Here is a 23,004-nt window from a genome sequence, read left to right as displayed (position 1 = left end):
TTAAACAAATACATACCATCTAATTTATCTAGACAAACGTTAGTATATATATGTGACTAAGTATACATGTAGGCTGCCTTCTGTAAGGAAAAACTAAAATGGCATAGTTTTTTTGTGACATGGTGATATCAGGAATTCAATTGAACAGACAAGACACAAGAATGTACAAAATATAAAGGAATCAAACCCTCCAGCCCCCCCCCCCCCTCAAAAAAAAAACAAAAAAACAACAACAACAACAGCAACATACATTGACATGTAATTTGTTATAGTCAAAAGGTGTGCATGTATTGTGGTAATGCAATGAACTTTAGCTCTCATTATTCATGACTATCAGTGCTGGTAGTTTGAGGGTCTTTGAGAAAGACTACAAACTCCTGGCAATAAAAATTCAACAAAGCCACGAGGGAATGCTTTCACAGAAACTGAAAGTTGTAGCCACATGCTGTTTATGATGATATAAATAATATCTATGTCATGTATTGTCCAATGATTTTCAATCCAATGATTCTTGATCCCTACTGCCTGGACAAAAAAAAAATATTTATATAATAAAAAAAAATAAAAGAAAACCTCGCAATTCCCCACAAAATTTTATGCCTGAAAAAATATATGGTTGTACATTACGTGGACACATGTTGTGTTTTGGAGTCTAACTTTGTTGAATATTGTTCAGCAATCTCCCCTTAAAAATAGATTTATGGCTCAAATTTGTTCTGCACTTTTAGAATATGCTGTGCTAGCCATAAACTTTTAAAGCTCAAGTTGAATACCATATGTCTGACACTAAGAGTACAATAAAGTCAGTCTGTCTTGAATTGTGAGAGAACCAGACAGAAAAATACAGAGATACAGTGTAGGTATTATAGACAGATTATCATACAGCACTTCAAAGAATGTAGCTCTCTGATTTGTTGATTGCTCATCATGTGACATGCAGTTAAAAGTGCCATTGCACGCTGTTGCCATCAGCCATGCAATTTTGTTTGAGCAAAAATGGATATCGCACAGCTGACGACACCGATTTCCAATGACTCCCGTGTTAAACTCATGGATCGATGTGTGGTTTTCGTTCCATTGCGCGGATCTGATGTTGTAATAAATAAACCTTTGCTGCATGCATTCAACATGCAGTTTCAAGAGCGCATTTTGTCACTCATTTTACTGTAAACAACTTCAGCCGATCAGTTTCTTTAACGTAACTGACTGACTATGCTACTTGTTCACCTTTCACAAAAAAGAAGAAAAAAATAGTTGCTACGTGTATTTCTGTACTAAATTAAAGAATGTATGTGGACCTCGTCTCATGACATTCGAGGTGTTGTATATAACAAATAGTGTGTGGTCTTTACTCGTGCAATAGAACAAGATTTCGCACTCAGTGAAAGATTAGGTGCACTATTCAACTCAGCTTCCCCTCATTGAATAGAGCGCCTCTATCTTCACCTCGTGTGAAATCTTGTACCATCGCACTCATAACCATTCACTATTTGTCTATTATATAGAGAGAGGGGTATAGGAAGGGGAGAGAGAGGGGAGAGTGGGAGAGGGGAGTGGGGGGTGGGGGGGAGAAGAGTGTTATACATGTATGTCCCCCTCCCCCTCCCCCAATACAAAGGAACTGTCCATGTACAAAAATGTATGCATGCTGGCATTTGTACCTCATACAAATGTAGGAGCCTACACATTGTATGGTCTTGCTCTTACATCATTGCAAGCAAGATTGTTCTTGCTGTTGTAAGCTACCAATGACCGGGATGTGGGATGGGGCGTTTTGATCGCCATGGTGATGGCTTGATATCTGGTCCTCCCATCAAACTGTGTGGTAGCTATGAACCTGTCACTTCCTTCCTTCTACTGGTCTAGGAATGACCAGTATGCAAACATCCTTCCATGACCTGAGGAGAAGGAAACTCTGACCACCAATTGCTCACATGGTGAGCCATGGGAATCAGACTTGCTTTAAAGGGACAAGTGTAGAGACTCAGATTCAATATTCTTTGACACTGTAAAAGTGGATACTTTCGTGTGAGTAATTTCTTCTTTTTTTTTTGAGCTCGGCGGCGTGAGATGGATCTCGTATGTTTTTAATTCAGCGGAATCAGGACGTTGATTACCGGGTACTAGAACATATGGCATGACAAATTATTTGCCTGTTTTTTTTTTTGTGTGTTTTTTTTTTTTTTGCGCTAGCTTCTGGTTGTGAGGAATGCACGAAATATTTCCACACTGCAAAAATGTTCACTTCCACAGTAATTGGTACTTTTGTGATGGTATAAAACTGATGACAAGATCCATGAATGATTCCCAATCTTGATCATGTCAAAATATATGATGGGTTCATAATGCAACAATTTTTGGTGACTTTTAGAGGCTCACTATATGTGACAGGGGTCAAGTCATCCTTTACGTTTAAATCAAGTGCGGATGTAATCAAATACTGATGATGTTTATATTATTCATTTGTTCTATCTCATATCCAGGGAAATCCAGGAGAGATCCTAATTTTGTGACTTAGAAGGGGAAGGTATCACTGTCATGTGAAGCGGTCGACACCATTCCACCGCTCTGCATCTGTGTGAAACCGGGCCTGGAGGTGATGTGTTTCTATGTGTGTCTCAGAAAAGCACTAATTTGAGGAATATCGAGCAAGTTTTGAGCGGTAAGTACTACAACAGAATATGCCCATCTGCCACGACAGGAAAATGTTTCCTCTCTTTATTTATATCATGTCTTTCAAGAAATCTTTATTGAAAAAATGTGGTGTACCTTCTATGTGTCAATGTCTACAATAAATCTAATAACTGCTTTTAGCTTCTGGGAATTTCCAGCAATACTTATATTACAGAGAAAAGCTACTACAAGTTCCACTTAATTTGGATGTAAAGAGTATGACATCATAACAAACAGAATGGTAAAAATCTGATTGAAATCGGGTGTAAAATTTAGGGAGTTATGAATGTTCAAAAGTTCATGTGCTTCACAAGCATAATGATAATACATGTCAATTGTTAGCCTCTATGCAAACTAGATGAAAGTGATCATATAATGGCAGCAGAGCTCTATAATAGACCATTTCTGTATTGTATTCAAATTTCATGCATGCTACAACTAATGTTAACAAAAGACTGCCTATTGTACCAAAGGAGCTTGCCGGAGGCTTGCTTTACCTGGCAACAACAGATGAATACTGATTGAGTTCCTACTCAAGAAACTTAATTGGAAGGAGCAGCTGAAAAAACAAAAGAAATGATTGTTACTAGGCGACAGGAAAGAAACATTGCGATGAATTCTGATGAATTCCAGAGATTGCTTGTTGGTTTGCCCTAAGAAGTATTGCTGAGATAATTTAAGTTATGTAATTCCATCTCCCATTAAAGTCATCAGTTACATGTATAAGTATGTACTCTTTAGGCCTATTAGTTGGCTGTAATAGAAATATTTAATTCTTTTGACCAATTAAAAACAAGAAATTGATGGGAGAAGTCTGAATTTTTGCATGGCATGGGCATCACTCTTCATTTAATTTGCATTGATATATGACATTTTTTACTAATATTAAAATATTGAGAATACATAGTGAACTAAATGGAATCATATAGCATCTAATCTCTGAGGTATCAAAGTGTTAAAGCCATTGCTTACAAGGAATGAATGTGTCATGCACTAGAACCAAAATGTGGCATCATAATATATATATATATGGGAGTCAAAGGGTTATATTCAGTGAACTGTATGCATGTGTGCAATACCATCGAACCTACATGGCCCTGTGTGGGAATTGTGTACAAAATGTGTTGTGCTTGAGTGTGAGGGTGTGAGTGCATGTGTTGGACGTCAACTTGCCGTTATCTTGTTCTGATATGAACGTACTGGAGAATGCCAGCAATGCATGCCCCTTGCCACAGAGAGAGATAGAGAGAGAGAAATAGACAGAGAGACAGAAAGACGGACAGAGAAAGAGAGATAGAAAGAGACAGATAGGGAGAAAAAAGATAAAGCAAGGCACAGCAATATGTTGATATTCTGAGAAATGGTATGCAAATTATTTTTTTTTTCACTTAACCCGTTAAGGACGAGTCCCAAGTATACTCAGGCAGGCGTCTATGGGAAATGCGTGTTATACCAAAATCAAACCATCCTCAATGGGTTAAAGTCTTTTGAATGGAAACATTGACCATATAATTTTATAACTTCTTGCAGGTGTCGATTAGGTATGCTGGTGTGTTGATGGAGTGATTGGAATCTATTGTTATTGATATTTTTTTTTTTTCAGTCTTTGTGGGGGAGTAACCGGAAGATGCAATTCAAGCCTGAAGGTGATAAGTTAGTTGAATGCTACTACGTGTAGATGATTAATGTATTGGGAAAATGGCAGTACAAAAATACAAAGTTTTCTGACAGTATCGTTGTGAGCATGAGTATCATATGCACAGAAGATTGACTTTTTATTAGGGGCCTCTCTCATAAAGAGTTGCAATTGATGATACGCTCAATTTATGAGTTTATTTAACTCAGTGAATCGAGCATAAGTTCAATATTGAGCATAAGTCCCGTTTCATAAAGACACTGACGCTTGATATCAAGAAAAATCAAGCGAACTTTCAATAGATGGAGCGTTATTTGCAATCAATCGCAAAGTTTTTTTTATGAAACGCAATTTGCAATTGATTGCAACTTATGCTCAATCTTTATGAAACAGGTCTCAGATATCTGTAGAGGACATGGAGTATATCAGCACCCTCAGTTTGACTGTGCAATTTAATTGATCTTCCTTTTGCAGCAGCAAAAGGAAAGAGGAATACTGTATAAGCTGTTGTTTTTGCATACAGATACTTTCAAGAATGAAGAGGTCGCAGACATTTTTGCGAGAAACTGTTTTCACAATTTTAACACTGAGGCTTTTGTATAGTGCACCAATGCCTGTCAGTTCGAGATTCATTTTCATGAGTTGTTTTAAAAACTTGTGGTCCAACAGTGTTTCGTGAAAATTGTGAAAATTAAACCCTTCGAAAATAACAGCTTATACAGCAGTATGGAAAAGGAAGTGATAGTAATGGTTTAGAGGCAGACAGGTATAGAGGGGTAATCACTTCAGCAGAGGAACAAGGGGAGGGATTTTGGTTTGAGGGGAGGGAAGAATAGGGAAGGGGGAAGGAAGAATTGGGAAGGGGGGAGGGGAGCTGGAGAAAAGGAAATGGTGGTGGTAGTGTGTATGAGGAAGACAGGTGTACAGGCATAATCACTTCATATTATGAGGAGCAAGGGGAGGAATTTTATTTTTTTTTTGGGGGGGGGGGAATGGGGGAGGGAGGAGGAGGTATGGGTAATGAAAAGGAAGTGGTGGTATGAGGTACCAATGGTTTATGAGGCAGACAGGTGTAGAGGGATGATCATTTTAACTGAGGAAGAAGGGGAGGGATTTCTTTTGCGTGGGGGATGGGGAAGGGGAATGGAGGAGGTATGGGTAATGAAAAGGAAGTGGTGGTAGCAATGGTTTATGAGGCAGACAGGTGTAGAGGGATGATCACTTCAACCAAGGAACAATGGGGGGGGGGAGGGGGATTATTCTTGGAGGGAAGGGAAATTGGGGAATTGGGGTGGGGGAGGGGGTTGAAAAGGAAGCGGTGATGGCAATGGTTTTGAAGGTGGTGGGTGTAGAGTGGTGATCACTTCACTTGGGCAACATGGAAGGGGGTAATTATTCATAGAGGAAGAAGAGGAAGGGGTGGGATGGGGGGGGGGGGGTGGGGGGGAGAGCTGAGTTAGTAGAAGGGAAGGGATAGTAGGAGAATGGTTTATGACCCAGAGGACTGGTTTTTCTCTTCTCCAATGCATGGATGTCCCTCTTTTCTGTTGGGTTAGATGACACAACGATGAGCTATGTGGTCTTTTTATTTTATGGTCCTGATCTATGCTCCATACATTCTCCACATACCACATGACAGGGTAAATGGAGGTCATAAACATTAACCTGGCTTGGAAATGGAGCCATCTCATTTCTCTTGAGCATATCTGTTTGTTGTCTCTTTCTTCTTGTTTTAGTTGAAGCTTGAATAGAAGAAAAAGCTTTATCAACATCCTTTTAAAACCTCAGAAATGTGCTTCTCTTTTATTATTAATAGTTCATTGAATTAGCTCTTTGTTTTAGTGAATAAAAAACATGGTAAGAAGAAAAACATGTACATACATTTTCCTTAAACTTTGAAAATGTCTTTGTCATGTATTTGTGCATTTTCTGTCAAGAGGTTCTTTATTTTATCAGGTATTGGGTTTCAAAGCATATGATTCAGGTGTTTCTGGTTCCAGAGCATCATTAAATACGTTGTACATAAAAAAAATGTAAAAAAAAAAAAAAAAAAAAAAAAAAAATGAAAGTCATCAAAATCATGGATCTTTACTTTTGTTTCACTGGAGCTGAAATGCCATCCTGACTCAACTTACACTGCAGGCTGATAGTTGAAACAAACCTAACTTCACATTCTCTTTCATGTGTGAAGTGTTCTGATTAATGAATGTGTTAATAGCTGCATTGTAGTGATGAGCCTTTGATATCCACTTTACATTAATTAATGTGAACTGATGCCATGTTTTACCTCACTTCACACTGCATGTGTGCCTCCATTGTAATTTTAATCAAAGATAAAGGATATTAATGAATTAACCTGTTGAGGACGAGTCCTGACTATACTCGGGCAGGTGTCTATGGGAAATGCGTGTTGTAGCAAAATCAGCCTGTCCTGTATGGGTTTGTATATTATTAGCAGGGGAAATATGTACTATGATAATAGATGGTTTTACCAACATACAAACAGTATGCATACTTGTTCCACATGTTTATTGGTTAGTGAGGTATCGATCGAAGTACATTCACGCATGCATGTGCATTGCATATCACTTTTGTTCAAGACGTATAATTGAAAAAAAAATGTTGATAGCGCGATCGTCCAATTGAAAGAATTGGGTGATCGAATAGTCTATTTCAAGTTGTTTTTGTTTTTGTATACTTTTTAGAATTTATGGTTGAACCCCAATAGATTAAGATAGGAGTGACAAAAAAATTCAGATATTTTGCAGAAGGCATGTCTCAGGTATATTCTACAGACAAATATAGCAAACATAATACTTACGGTATTTGTACACTTTAATGCAGCTTCTGCAATTTTTATGTAATGAGTTTCAGAAACAGTCTCTATCATCCCCATTTTCTCTTCTTCCAGATACCATGAGCTCCCCGGAGGGGGAACTGCCCCCAAACTCCGAGCTCAGGACATACTTCTCTGAGCTGGAGGAGATTGAGAAGTCGAGGGCCGTCACCAAGGAGATCATCCCAAGCTCTCCGAGTCCTGAGAGGACATTAGAGAGAGAGGAGAGCAAAGATTCTGTTACGTCAGGTAAGGTGGAAGAGGGGAGGCATCATTCTGTCTTCTGAATTTAAGTTTTCTCTCAGCATGAATTATAATGATAAATGGTTTTTATGTTTCATTTCCAATAAAATACTACTTGATGCACTTTACATGTGTGTGATTATTTGCCATAACAACAAACTCAAAAAGAAAATGAGAACTTCTTGTAAAGTTCTTTTTGAAAGAAAGTGCACTGCGTAGATATTAACCCGTTGAAGACTAGTCCCAAGTATACTCGGGCAGGTGTCTGTGGGAAATCTGTGCTGTAGTAAAGTCATCTCGTCCTCATTGGGTTATTAAGGGTGATGTGCTTTACATTTTTTATAGCAATGTACTTTGTATTCCACAGTGTGGAATCAGTTCCTCCAGTTTCTGGAATAATTTATCCTTTGCATATTAACATCATCATCATCATCAACATCATCACCATCATCATCATCAACATCATCATCATCATCATCATCATCATCTGCATCATCATCATCATCATCATCATCAACATCATCATCATCAACATCAACATCATCATCATCATCATCAACATCATCATCATCATCATCATCTTCAGCAATATCATCCATATTTATTTCAGAGCTGAATGTATGGAGCTACATGTATCAGCAACATTGCTGCCCTATCTCCTTGCTATACCTCTTACCACCACTATTGAAAACTACGGTGTATGCATGGGGATACCATAGAGTGGGAAGGCTGGTCCGACTTGACAATTTGTAGTCAAGAATCCCTGTAACAAACTGTGTACAGCTTCACCACTGATCTCTATGTACAGATGTATAACTGCACACACCTCAACTGGAGTTGACTGTTACCAATGAGCTTATGCTTTGATGCACATATTTGCTGGCGGGCGCTATTCATTAGTATCAAATGTACTTCAGGGGCAGTGAATGAAGATCAGCTCAATCTAGCCACCCATGCGTCCCCATTCCAACAGGTCTATTTTTAGCATTAACCCACTGAGGACGAGTCTCGTGTATACTCTGGCAAGCGTCTATGTGTGTTGTAGCAAAATCAAACTGTCTTCAGTGGGTTAAAAAAGTGCCCTCTATGTCCATCATCGTCAATAAATTTTCTTCCTCAGTTTTATCGTGATATTCACCATCATATTCACAGTGATCAGAGAATAATGTGATTCATAATTGGTGTCATCTCATTGTGTGGATCATCATTGTTTAAGTATCATTATCATCATAATCATCAACATCATTCTCGTCATCATCATCATCATTGTTATTGTTATCATCATTGACAACTTCATAAACTTCCATGCAGTATCCTTTACCGTTATCATTATTGACAACATCATCATCATCCTCATCGTCATCATCATCATCATTAGGATCATCATCATCATAATCATCGTTACCATCATCACTCTTCCCATCACTCATTACCATCATCTTCGATACCTCCTAAACCAACCTTATTATCATCATCGACTGCATCCAGAACCATCTTCAAAATTTTCATTACACCCATCACAACTATCATCAACCTCATGTCCATGACCAACATTGTCTTGAATGCCATCATCATCAATACTGTCCTCATTATTAACACCACCACCATCATTTTCATCACACTTCCCGTTGATGCGATCCTCATGTTAAAATAAAACTGTTGACGCTACGATACCACACCTTGTACATCAATATTCGCTCTCAAGTGGTTTCAGTGGATAGCGAGACATGTTTTCCATAGAGACCTCAGATCTCGACGACGCTGGCTTCATTTTTGATACGCGCAGATTTTTGCAAAATGTCATTCTTACCCAGCGACTGGGTGTGTCACAGGCATACTGTTCTTGTTCAAGCTACTCTGTGGCGTTGTTAGGTTGGCAATTTATGAGTGTGTGTTTGTGCTTTCATGGATTTTCAGAGGCATCACACACATGTACAGTGTATCTGATGTGTGTGTGGGGCTTGGAGTGGGTCGTAACTGGGCAAGACAGTGGTTTTAAGACCGATAATTTGGAATATTGAGTGACCTTTATCTTTCTTTTCAATTTTTGACTCTCTCTTCCCCCTCCCCCTTTCTCCATATCTTTCCAAAAGCAAGGAACACTGTGCACACATAATAACTATTCTGTATCACTTACATGTCATACCACGAGATAGAGAGAGACAGATAGATAGAGAGAGAGAGAGAGAGAGAGAGAGAGAGAGAGAGATAGAAAGAGGGAGATATGGAGAGAGAGAGAGGGAAGTACTGCCTAGCTTGACAAGTTTGGTGTCTGCTTTAATATCTCCATTCATCTTCAGATGTGCGTGAAATTGCCAAAGCCGCAGCCTTACGCTCTCCCTCCCAGCTCTCCATCTCAATCTCATGAGTCTGCCAGCATCTTGTACGTTTCCATGGCAACAGAATTCTTTGATACCAGCCTGTACCTTTTCATGTGCCTTGCCGGGTGCAAACGTCATGCTCTGAACACACAATGAGCACATTTTGTTGTGTGTAGCCGGAAAGAGAACTCGCATCGTCTGTTGAATACCTCCTCATTCTCTAAGATGAGAAAGCGGTGTTGCGTAAATGATGCATTTAAGGATTGCTAAGGCCAAAGGGAAGATGTAGGCATGGGGGGGGGGGGGGGTGGGAGATATGAATTGATGACAGGAGTTAAAGAAAGAGGTCTTAAAAAGCAAACAAGGGAAATGACCTTGAAATTGCATTTCTTTGAGACTTCAGGTTTCTCTGGATGAATCGGTTGCTATGGAGGACTTAGTTGCTATGGGAAAATATCGTGACGGGTAGAGGAAGTCTTTTTCCTTTTCCGTAGGACGTGGTATTAACACTCTATTGGCGATGAAAACTTATTTCATTTTAACAGATATCTGGCAGTTTCTTGATATTTCACTTGTACACGTACCTTGCCACATATTTTTTTTTCTTTTTGTCAAACATCACTTATTTCTTCATTCTTCAGTCAATTTTTTAAAGAAGTTGCTTTTCTGGAGGAATCACCACTGCAGAGCTTTTCTGCAGGGAGTGATATTCTAGTTTGTTTTCACATGTGCATAAAAAACACTTACTGTCAAACCCATCAACCCCTGGGAGAAGTTTGCTACTGATGTAATCATCTTATTTTCAGTGAATTGGCACTTTAGTTTCATCAATTTCCCTATATTTCTTTTTCTCTTTTTGGCAGAAGATTACATGAAGCTGGGCAATTCCGCGGTTAGTAACGTTACATTTAAGCAAATTCAGATATTCATTTTTACTACTAAATCACCATTTATTCATTTCAAGTTAAAATCATGTTTAAAACATGTTCACCCTTCCCAGGTTTATGATATAGATAAGAATGAATACAATCCAACAAATATTAGAATTGTTATGGCAACTACTATGTAAATGGGCTGGTTAGTAACGTTACAAAAAAAGGACATGACAAAAAAATCAGTGTCTTGTAACAAAAAGTGTGCAAAAATTCAAGTTGCTTCAAACAAAGCGTTGCATCAGTTTCAATTATTGCATCATGACAAATGTTCACGCAAATATTTTTAGCAGTTCGACCAATAATTAATCAGCTAGACCCCCAAAAGCATGGTTAGTAACGTTACAGTTAGTAACGTTACATTTGTCCGGAGTAATTTCACAGGTCATTTCACCCTTTTGTAACTGACAAAATGTCACATGACTTCTGGAGTATTTAAATGTATTCATCCTTTACCTTTTAGCAAAACTTTGAGGAAAAATTTTCAAAGGAACCCACTGTAATTTGCATTTAAGTGAATTTCAGCATCCCCAGTCCCACATGTACATTTTTAATGATGGTTTTAGATCTCGCAAAACCAATAAGTACGGAAAATAAAATCTACTGAATTTGAAAGACCGTAGTGATTGGTGAACATCCATGGCATTAGTTGGTACCTAAATTAAAGAGTAAGACAAATAGGCACATTTCTTTTATCCATGTCATGTCCACCTAACTGCGGAATTGCCCAGCTGGTTTGAATCATTAAATGTGCTCAAAAAGAAAGATAGAAATGAAAATTGTTGCCAATTTAGAGAGAAGTAAAAGTTTTAGTCAAATTGTAAAATGTGTTGCCAATTGAACAATGAATTTTGATACCTACTGACCCATTGAAATTGGTCTCCAGTATATGTGGATATTGGAAATGCATGCTACAACAAAATAATTTTGTTCATAATGGGTTAGACATAATTTACCATTTGCAGATGAAACAAAAACCCAGCATTAGTGCTTTATAATAGCTCTAAAATGTGAGTTAGGGATAGAAACAACCACAGTAAAAATTTGAATCCATATAATCGATAAAATACACAAAATGTGAACAATAGTTATGATGAGAATGCTTCCAGACTAAACCGTCTACAGTTACGGTTTATTGAGAAAAATACTGATATCTCCTTACATTCTATGGGCTTTATTGCGAAAATGTTATATGGTAGGATGTTTTGTGATACAACAGACCTACATATTGTATATATGCATCAAATGTGATATCTTGAATTTTTTTAAATCACTGCTCCCAAAGGTAAACTGGACCTTTGAAGATAATATAAAGTTTTGGTGCCTCAAAAGTTTCCCTGAATTTCCTTGTCTTAGTTTGTGTTTCAGGTTAAAGTACCTTTCATATTAACACTGTGAGACTTACCCGCCCCAAAGTGCTCTCATGTCTTAAGCTGGTATCTCACTGAGCGGCGAACGTTTGCGAACGTAGTGAATTTGAGATTCGCCAACTTTTCTGACGAATGTTTGCGAAAAATCAAAGTTCGCTTCTGCCATTAGCAACAGTTAGCGACTTTTAGCGATGTTTAGCGACAATTAGCAACACTTTAGCGAATGTTTGCGAAAGTGTTTGCGAACACAGGTGGCGACTATTAGCGAATGTTAGCAAATGTTAGCGACAATTTTGCAAATGTTAGCGACAGTTTTGCAAATATTAGCAACTGTTTGCAAATCATTTGCGACAATTTTGCGAATGTTCTTGGACCTAGAAAAGTACCAGGCGATTGTGTATAGTAAGACCCATAAAACGACATAAAACCTTGCACTGAATTCAGATCTCTTGTGACAACCGTTCAAGGTGGATTTCCAGGATATGGAAGTAAATTTCTGCCAAGAAGAGGCTCAAGGTGTTGCTATCCTTGAAGAGCTGCTTTGTCAGGCTGCTGCTACAGCTATTCTCTCTAAAAAAAGAAAGAGTGAAAATGTTCACTCTTGAAGAAGTGAATAACAAAAGAGTGAGTTTCAAGTGAAATTAGAGTGATTTTGGAGTGAAAATGTTCATTTTCCCCCATTTTTGAGTGACCTCAGGGATCACTCCAAAATTTTCGAGTGATCCCTGAGGTCACTCCAAAATGAGTGAAAATAGATATTTTCACTCAAAATTCACTCCAATTTCACTCAAAACTCACTCTTTTCTGTAATTCACTCCTTCAAGAGTGAACATTTTCACTTTTTCTTTTTAGAGAGTTGTGCAGCATATTAAAGAGAAATAAAATAAAGAAAAACAAGAAAGGAAGAAGAAAAGAAAGAGATTCAGAGAGTGCTTGTTGCAGAGGACAGACTTTAGTCAATATGAAAAGCTTTTGAAGCAATTACAATCATGATGGAGATGTCAAGAGCTTCAAGAACTTTCTTAGAGTGGAACCTTGTCTGTTTCAGAAGCTTTTATATAGGAACCATGTGGTTACTTGTTCGCAAGCAGTGGCAAATTATATAAAAATGTTAGCGACACCGTATTACGACCGTTTGCGAATTCTTACGAGTGTTTTGCGAATGTTTGCGAATGTTTGCAACTGTTAGCGAAAATACAAATTCGCAAAGGTTCGCAAAGAAATTTTGAACATGTTCAAAATTTCTTTGCGACAAGAAAAACTGTTTGCGACAATAAAAACCATTTGCGAACTTTCTTGCGAATGTTAACGAACCTTTTGCAACCGTTTACGAACCATGGCGAATTCCCAAATTCGCTACATTCGCAAACGTTCGCCGCTCAGTGAGATACCCCCTTTAGTAATCTTGCAATTAACTACGACCAGCAGCCCCATACGCATAGCGTAATGGGGCTTCGCATTGCAGCATTCAGGATCATGACAGATTTAGTATCGCGGGTAAATATCAACTTAAAATCCAAAAATTTCTTCAATTTGAGTACTTACCAAGTAAATTGAAGTATTATCTGTTCGAATTGATGACTGAATGTGACTCGGTCGAGAGGACCTTGGGAGAGCTACATACACTGAATACTACGGCCAGCATATGCGCACACATCACATGCGCACAAATTTCAAATCCATGAACGGATAAGATGTCTGTGTGCGCATGCGCTGGCCGTCAATTCAGTGTAGCTCTCCCAAGGTCCTCTCGACCGAGTCACATTCAGTCATCAATTTGAACAGAAAGGGACTATTGGCAAAACCAAATGTTGCCCGAAGCCTGTTTTCAATACTTCAACTTAACTGGTAAGTCTTCAAATTGAAGAAATTTTTGGATTTTAAGTTGATAATAACCTGCGATACTATATCTGTCATGATCCTGAATGCTACAATGCAAAGCCCTATTTAGCTATGCGTATGGGGCTGCTGGTCGCAGTTAGCATGCAATAATGGTTTCGTACAATACGTGTAGTACCTCACCGTCGTACGGCGGCGCATATTTGTACTAGTAAACCACTCTGGTACAAAACCATTATTGCACGATTACTAAGACATGAGAGCACTTTGGGGCGAGTAAGTCTCACAGTGTTAGTTATATGAAAGGTACTTTAAAGGGATCGTACAGTTTTAGTTGAGACCTAATTTCAGGTTCCTAACAGTTTTTGGTGAGATAATGAGAAATCTCTCATGAAATATGAAAGAGCATGTAATTCTATGAGAAATTCAGCATTTTCAACATTTATTTGATGAAAATTGGTTTTGAAATGGCTGAGATATCTAAAAAAGAGCAGTTCTAATAAAGTGTGGGACCCACACTTTATTACAATCGCTTTGTTTTACTTTGTTTTTGGATGTTTCGGTCATTCCAAACCCGATTTTCATCAAATAAACTTTGAATTCCTCTTAAAATGGTATGCTCTGTACTATATCATAAGTGTTTTCTTGGTATCTTGCAAAAAGTTAAAAGCCCAATTCTCATCTCCACCAATACTGTACCATCCCTTTAACCTGAAACACAAACTAAGACAAGGAAATTCAGGGTACCAAAACTTTATATTGTCTTTAAGAGGCAATTGAAATTAGCTGTGTGCAACAGCAACGAGCAATTGTAGATTTTATATCAACAACAAGCAGCTCAAGTAAAACAATTTGTCTTTGTCACACCACCTAATATGACACATTGATGATGAATAAGAGATTTGTGTGACGAGAGGATGTTACACCACGCCACTGAATGGGGTTTCTTGACCATAGAATTATCAAAGCACAGCTATCATTTTCAAGACCGTAGAGTGTAATAATGCAAGATGAATGGCGAATGCAGAAACTCGATCATTTTTATTCGCTGAGAGTGAATAGAACATCGAGGGTGTTATAAGCCCCTGGAAATGGGTTTGTGGTTGATGTTATGCAAAAGAAAAAAAAAAGGCAAATAGTCACAGATATTTGAATCTAACCAGCCATATTTACCTGCCATAGTTCAAGCCACCCATTCCTTGTTTCTCTTTGTTGTTATTCATTCTGTACAAAGCTTAGGGAACACTGCCGATCTTTGCCACTGTATAATATTGGGAGCAGTGATTAAAAAAATGTTTGAATTATCATATTTTTGATGCATTTGCATAGTGCACTAGTATCACAAAATACCCTACCATACGTGTACCAAAAAAAAAAAAAAAAACCCACACAATAAAGCTGCAGATTTAAGGAAATACCATTTATTTTCTTAAACTGTCAATGTGAGGGTTTATTCGAGAAACAGTTTTTGATAATGTTCACATTTTGTATACCATTACTTAACATTGATTATATTTCATGTTGGCAATTTTCATCACTAAATCACATTTTAGAACTATGAAGCACTAAAGTATGATTCTTTTTTTCCATCTGCAAATGTTGACAAGGGGGTTTAGCATCTATGATTATATTTTGTATACTTTTTTTTTGTATTTGTGATATTTTGTATACCTTGCATATTTGTACATGTATATTAGGCTGATCACTGGTTCTAAGAAAGAGCTTGTCTGTTAAGCCTTTTTGATTGAATCTGTTATGTACATGTATGGTGGGAACTTCAGTGTAATTGATGTATGTTGATACTTTGCCTCAGACGATTATGCTTTATAGATAGGATGCTAATACTTCAATTAGAGATTATAAGGTCAAAGGTCAAGCATGATCATCGCCAGTCCTCTTGAGCTTTGAGTGCTTGTATGGCTGCTGGAACTCAACTCACATTAGAGGCTGCGCCACCATTTTAAAGGCATTATTTACCATTTGCAGATGAAACAAAAACCCAGCTTTAGTGCTTCAGAATAGTTCTGAAATGTGAGTTAGGGAAAGAAACAACCAATGTAAATATTTTTAATGAGTATGACCAGTGTTACGTATTGTTAAATATACAAAATGTGAGCAATACTGTAAAACGAGGAATGTTCACGTGCATTTTAATTTCATGAATTTCGCGAGCGGCAAGATTCGCGAAATTAAAATGCACACAAAATTTCTTGCCTACACTATATGCATTGAACGCCAGTGGCAATTCGCGAAAATTTCATGCCACGAAAAAAGCTGTTGGCTCCAATTCGCGAAAATTTTGTGCCGCGAATATATCATGTTTTACAGTAGATGTAATTCAATTGTTTCGTGAATAAACTGTTATGGTTTGTTGAGAAAAATAGTGATATCTCCGTATATTTTAGGCGTTATTGCAAAATTTTGTGTGGTAGGATGTCTTGAGGTACAACTGATCTACACATAACTGCATCAAAAGAGATAAGTATAACTTGAACATTTTTTGAATCACTGCTCCCAATGGTAAACAATACATTTAAACAAAACTTTGGACCGTCCCCCCCCCCCCATGATTTTTTTTTTTTTTACAGAATGAACAGTTTGGCTCCACCAGTCCTGTCTGACAAGTGCTGTTCCCAAAACCAAATCTATTTGGTTGCCCCCTTCTACAAAACAAGCAACCAACCAGACCATTTCTGAGCAAGCATCACTTGCTATCGAATCTGTGCAACAGCTACATTCTGTTCATCAAATCATGTTTCTTAGTAAATTGCACTGAAACATTAGATACAGACTTGTGAATATTGATATTTGCAAAGATGAATCACTCTGGGTCTGTTTCAATCTTTCTTAAATGCAGTCCTTTAATGTGCTTTATAAACACCTTTTCAAGGTACCAGCCTACGTAGGTATGGCACAAACACTGTTTTTCTTTCACATGCGTATCATATCTGAAAACAGACATTGACATCGAATGACAAATGTCCAAGTGACCCGTAGAATAGTATATAGCCAATCAGTAACTGTAGTTGAGATTGACTTTAATGAAGAAGATCTGCCAAGAAAAAACAAACAAACAAACTTCGGAAGATTTTGAAGTTCCAGTCAAAAAAACTTTTGAATTTGTGTTTTTTTAGAAAATGCTATTAACTTGTGCTAAAACTTGGAGGAATGTAAACAAGATTTACTATTAGATCAAATTCAGAAATTATGAAATTTATGTGGCCATTACGAAAATCGTATTTTTTTTTCAGCTTTTGAAAACAGGGATTCGGCTTACACTATATACAGTGCTGCAGCCCCGTGTGGCCGAGTATGGTATCTGGTGAAATGATCTTTGTGAATTGAATTAAAGTAATATGCTTAAAGGCCCCACGCTGTGCTATAATCCCACAGTACTGCAATATGAGGTCTGTGACATTGATGGTACTACGACATGTAGTATGTAAATTTGTGTGTTTGCCTTGCAGGTACAATGTATGTGGTTTTCCAGATTACATTATGCGGCATGATATAAATCTTGCAAGCTGCGTTCTCTCTTTTTCCCCTCTGGTAAAATTTATCAGATTGAGCACCTGATGATTACGATAAAAAGGCGAGCCAAGTAAATGGCCTTGTTTATTAATGCAAAATGGATGATTGTTTTTACCCGTTGAGGACATACTGATTTTGCCACAATATGCATTTCCCATAGACACTTGCCCGAGTATACATGGGACTCATCCTCAACGGGTTATTAAAGTACAGTGTACACAACAACACAAGTGGTACACACACATAAACAAATGCACTTACACACATACACGTACAGACACAAACATATATTCAGACACATTTTTTCCCCCTAGTATACATAATTTATTCAATGTCACTCAAATAGTTGCATGCCGCACACAAACAAGCACACATGCACATTAAATGATGTAGTCTCCCACATGCTCAAAACAAGGTGTGTATAATTAGTCAAACATCTCACTTTGTGGGAAACATACAGTGTTATAATTAAAATGCATTTTGTATCCTTGTTAGAGAAAGAAAATCATTAGGGCCCTGTATGGCATTGATTAAACCATCAATAGAGCATCTGGCATGATTAGTCATTGGATTATGAAGAAAAAAAAAATAATTGTAAATCTCTAAAGGGAATTCCTACCTTGCCTATAGAAGCGTGGCATTCCTGTGAAAATGTAGTGTCAAAAAGTTTTGCACAAGGTTTACAGGTGGTTGAATTCCAGGGCCATTGTATCTGGTATTAATTCCATGACAATGCAAATCCCCTTTTTAAACTGATATTTTTATTCATCCCTTAAAGGAACATGAAGAGTGTAGTACAATCACCCCTCCTCTCTCTTTTTAAGGAATGATTTGTTCCCTCTTCCAGAGCTTCTCTTTTTTTTAAATTGAAATTTCAATGAGGCAAGCAAAGATACAGTGTATGTACATTGTACATAGTCATATAGAAGGGTTTCACCAACAAAATGATATCAGATAAAAGTGGCCTGCGATTGGACCCAAAACAACTGTTTTTATCTTGCAGGAGGTGATACTAGACGCATTCCTTCTGCAATTCTCTGAGTTGTAACTTTCAAGGCCCCCAGACAAGATTCTTTTACTCTGTTGACAAAGAGCATGTTTCTACAGAGCGATGAAAATTTGAGGTGATGCGAGGCGATGCAAGGTGATTTGTGGTGATATGTGGTGATGCGCGGCGATGCGAGGTAACACCTCAAATTTTTCCTCAGTAGAAACAGATCGGGTAGTGGCCGATGCGCGGTGATGCGAGGTGCTCCGTCGTCCACCTTTTGAGGTGGTGGATGCACGGTGATGCGAGGTATGATTTTTCAGTAGAAATACATCAGGTAGCGAAATTCGCGGTGTACCGGAAGTCTTGAATTATTGGGAGAGTTCGCTCGCATTATTCGAGTGGTCGCACTCCTGCTTTGCGTTCACCGTACTGAAGCATCTTGCGTGTTGTAGTATCTAATACCAGAGCCTTCTATTAACCTGTTCCTTCCGCAATTCTCTGAGTGCCTTTAATGCCCCCTAACGAGATTTTTTTTCCCTGTCGACAGAGAGGCAGACAGGTTGGTAATTCACCTGTGGTAAGGCAGTCAAGCAGTACATTGTATGCCCCTCTCCACGGTCAACTGCATGTGCCAGTGAACAATGGAAATATCGATCGGATGTGAGGTATGAATAGAGCGTGCGCTGATGAGCTCACAGAATCTTTTGTTCTACACAAATCCAGGCATCTGAATGGGGTGATTGGGGTCAGCGAACACAGAAATCTAACTGATCTCATCCTTGATCGCTATGTACATGTTTGTATGAGTTTACAGCAGAACAAGCGAAAACTAAATCAGGAAAAAGGTAAATAATACTGTGAAATACACATTTTTCAAACAGAAGGAGAACAAATGCTGATAGAATAAACTCTGATCTTTTTATCAGACCCACTTTTCTGGGCATTTTAACACAAAGAAACATGAATTTAGGCCATGAAAGCAGGCACTCTGGTCTTCATCTTGGGAACCTGGTATACCAGGTTCCAGTAGGATCAGTTCCTCCCACGGGAACCTGGTATACCAGGTTCCCGTAAGGAACGGGTTTATAGTATACAAATATTGACTGCTCATGAGGATGATGGTGGAAATTATCATTCCCAAGGTGCTTTTCATACCGACCCTTCTATCACCCCGAGGCGTTAGCCGAGGGGTGATGGAGGGGTCGGTATGAAAAGCACCGAGGGAGTGATAATTTCCACCACCATCCGAATACAGAGCAGTTAATATTTGTCTTATATACCTCATAGTTTAAGACTTAACCAAGATCTAGGGCTAGGCAAATACGAAGTAAATTCTAACTGTTACCGTTATGCCTAACGTTAGCCCTAAAATCAGGCCACAGCGCTCGCTTGCATGGTTTTCGTGCATTTCCTAGACTACCCAAAACGCACGGTAATCACTCACAGGATAAGTCACACGGCCTTCGGCGAGCTCCTGCATAAAATCTTGGCAGAAGATGACATTATACATCCAGTTTCCCGTCGCTCGTGTTTTAATTCGATATTTCCAACATGCTGAGATTTGTCTCTGCTTCGGGATCCTAAGAAATCCTAAAGACAAAGTGTACGATCTTTGATTCAGCTCACTTCAAATCACGGAGGAGCGCTCGATCATCATGCCATGTTGAAATGCCTGCTGTGCGCTAGTGCGATGATTGTGCATGTGTTGTATACATGCGATGCGCGTAGTGAACGTCCTTGGAGGGGTTGCGGACACCGTGCGCGAAGTCTAGTGTTCTTGTTATGTGTACAAAAGTCGCGGAGGGTTTACGAATTCTATCACGAGGGTTTTGACTTACTATCACGAGGGTTTTGCCTTTCTATCACGATGGTTTTGCCTTTCTATCACTTACATGAAAACCCAAAGGCAAGATAGACGGGACTACACCTTGTCACATGATATACTTTTGACTAATCAGTGATACGAATCTCACTTATGAGGTATATAAAAGGATCTGTCCTATACAATACATGCACTGTACAGTTTACACTGTACACTCACTTTGTACTGCGTACTGTTACTTCTCGTTTCACAGCTTGCATGTTGTCGGGGTTAATGTTTCCTGAACTGTCGGAGAATATCGACTAGAGAATGGATCTGCAGTGATTTTCAATTTACAAGTGATGGCAGATGACAGAATTAGTGATGGCATTTCATTTTTGGACGACAAAACAAAGCGAAATGCCGACAGAATGCCGTTGTATAGCCTTGCATGCTGCTTCTAATTTGAGACGTTGCATTTCCTGAAACATTCAGCCACTCTCTCCTTCTCCAAGCAGCAGATTGATCTTGACTCCCGACTCTCTGACTTGCAGTGAGCACAGTACAAAAGCGAAAATACTAATTATGCACATTTCACGTCCTGATCTAGTTTGTGCCATCTTGATCATTTTGTTTACCTTCCCATACCACGCCACCTACCACCACATGTGTAAAATACACGACTTCCGGTTCACAGCAAGTTCTCTTACATCTCCTCGCACCACTGCATATCACCGCGTATTATCGCTCAGTAGAAACAGTTCTGATAGTCGTAAAATACAAGGTGATGCGAGGGGCAAAATTCACGGTAATGCGAGGTGTTCCCAGTAGAAACACGCTCAAAGAACAGAAAGTTTGGTAATCTGTATGTGCGAAAGAAATTAGGCAGTACATGTATCCCCTTTTCATGGTCAACTGCATGTGCCATCGAACAATGGGAAATATCGATCGGATAGAAGATATGAATAGAGCTTGCGCTGATGGGCTTCGCAAACTTTTTTCGTATGTATACTGTCTACGCCGAATATTTCGCGAGGTTTTTATTTTTCACGAATTTTGCAAGTCAATTGCTATTTGCGAAATGAAAGACGCGCGAAAATATTGACTCTGATCCCGATATGAATGTGATGTACACCTATACATTTCTCCATTTAGTACACGACTCCACGATCGCGAATTTAACCACTCACGAAATCATCGGGAAGTCCCTATTCGCAAAAATTTAGACTCGCTAATTATATGGCGTATATAGAACACTATAAGGGCACACGAATGGGGTCAGTGGAAGTCAAAATCTAACGATCTCAGCCTAGATTGCTACACATCTTAATGCAAATTTTATAGCAAATCAAGCGCACCTGTGCAGTTGTATGTGACTACAACTCACTGTGAAAAATAAGAGGTACACCATGTACAAATGAATGAGACTATGAAAATGTGTGATACTTGATAAAACACTATCAAATAATCCTAAACAGTTTGTGATCTATAAGATACACCGCTGAATAATAGAAATGCATATTTTCAGACCTGATGGCTTAAGATAGAGTTAACATTGCAGAGTAAGAGCAAACGTCAAAAGTTCTTGAATCTCTGAACTGCTTTGGATGGCCAGCAACTTAACAACCTGATGTTTGGAATGAGCGCCTGTCCACTACCTGGCAAACAACACCAACTTATCTTGTTTATTCACCGGGCAGATAGATACCGCTGGGAGCAGAGTATGATGCTGTTATCTGATCTTATGACAGTCTACCATCAGTCTGCGATACTGCATTCATGACTTTTCGGCAACTTGTTTCATTCAGAGTGCCCATGTGTGAACACTTGGAACATGTTCAAGTGCTTGATATGGTACCTGTATGCAGCATTAAGTCATGCGAGTGTATGTGTAATCTCTGAGTAGCGTCAAGGGCAGTACTTTTATTGTCTAGATATCTTGCATTTAAATTCTTGACAGAAGATTGAAGCATAATAATCACTTTCAGATCCATTTGTCTGACCCAGCTTTCGAGGTTGGAGCTGAGAGCGTGAACACAATCTAAGAGGACCATTAATAGTGGGGAAGATATCTAGATAGTTATTGTATGCTGCAGAGACATATTGCAGAGATGTCAAGTTTTCAGGCAAAAGCCTGAGTTCAAACCCTGGTAGTATCACAGTTCAGGGGGGTGTTTCATCAACGTTTGTCAGCGCTGACAACTTGAATCACCATAGTAACAGTCGGTGACCAGAGCATCTCAGCCAATCAAAACCAAGGATTTTGCTGAAATTGGTCAGCACCGACAGTTGTCAGCGCTGACAAGCGTTGATGAAACACCCCCCAGGTCCTTTCCTGTACAAAGTAGATTCATATAATTTCAAGTCTTCTCTTGCATTGTAACTGGCATCCGTGGTCTTGAAGTTTCTGTGGCAATTTCACCCTCAGTACTCAAGGCTATTATATATATCCTTCTATTTTTTTTTTGCCAATCTGTTGCCATAGTAACTGCAAGTATTGCACCTTGCAAAATCTAATAATTTGTATTGATAAAGCATCCTTATGAAACAGCCCAGGGCCCTGCTTCACGATATATTAGCCCTTTGTGAATGTGACATCTTGCAATAATTGCTGTTACCACGGCAGTGAGAAGGCAACGGCCAATCAGCCGTGAGAATTGCATGCGGTTGGTTGCCGTGGTAATCGCATTGTCTGAAAATTCCCATAACATGTGGACACCTTTAGGAAACTGGTGTTTGGATTTACCTCAAGTACATTGTGGCATGCAATGAAAATTTCTACAGGCGGCAAAGTTCCCTTGCAGCTCTCAGCAATGTGCAATCTGTTGGCC

At 38.7% G+C, this 23,004-nt stretch overlaps 1 protein-coding gene across 1 annotated transcript in view; it reads left to right on the top strand.

Annotated features, from left to right (window-relative positions):
• The first annotated feature begins 7,225 nt into the window (after nucleotides 1–7,225).
• LOC140240021 (rho GTPase-activating protein 18-like) overlaps nucleotides 7,226–23,004 on the top strand; it is a 138,822-nt gene continuing 123,043 nt past the window's right edge. The window contains exon 1 of the mRNA XM_072319832.1: nucleotides 7,226–7,394. Coding sequence (XP_072175933.1) covers nucleotides 7,226–7,394 — 169 coding nt within the window. The remainder of the gene's footprint in view (nucleotides 7,395–23,004) is intronic.

Source organism: Diadema setosum, chromosome 16 (assembly GCF_964275005.1).
Source record: "Diadema setosum chromosome 16, eeDiaSeto1, whole genome shotgun sequence".
Lineage (NCBI taxonomy): Eukaryota > Metazoa > Echinodermata > Echinoidea > Diadematoida > Diadematidae > Diadema > Diadema setosum.
This window is presented reverse-complemented; position numbering and strand designations above follow the sequence as displayed.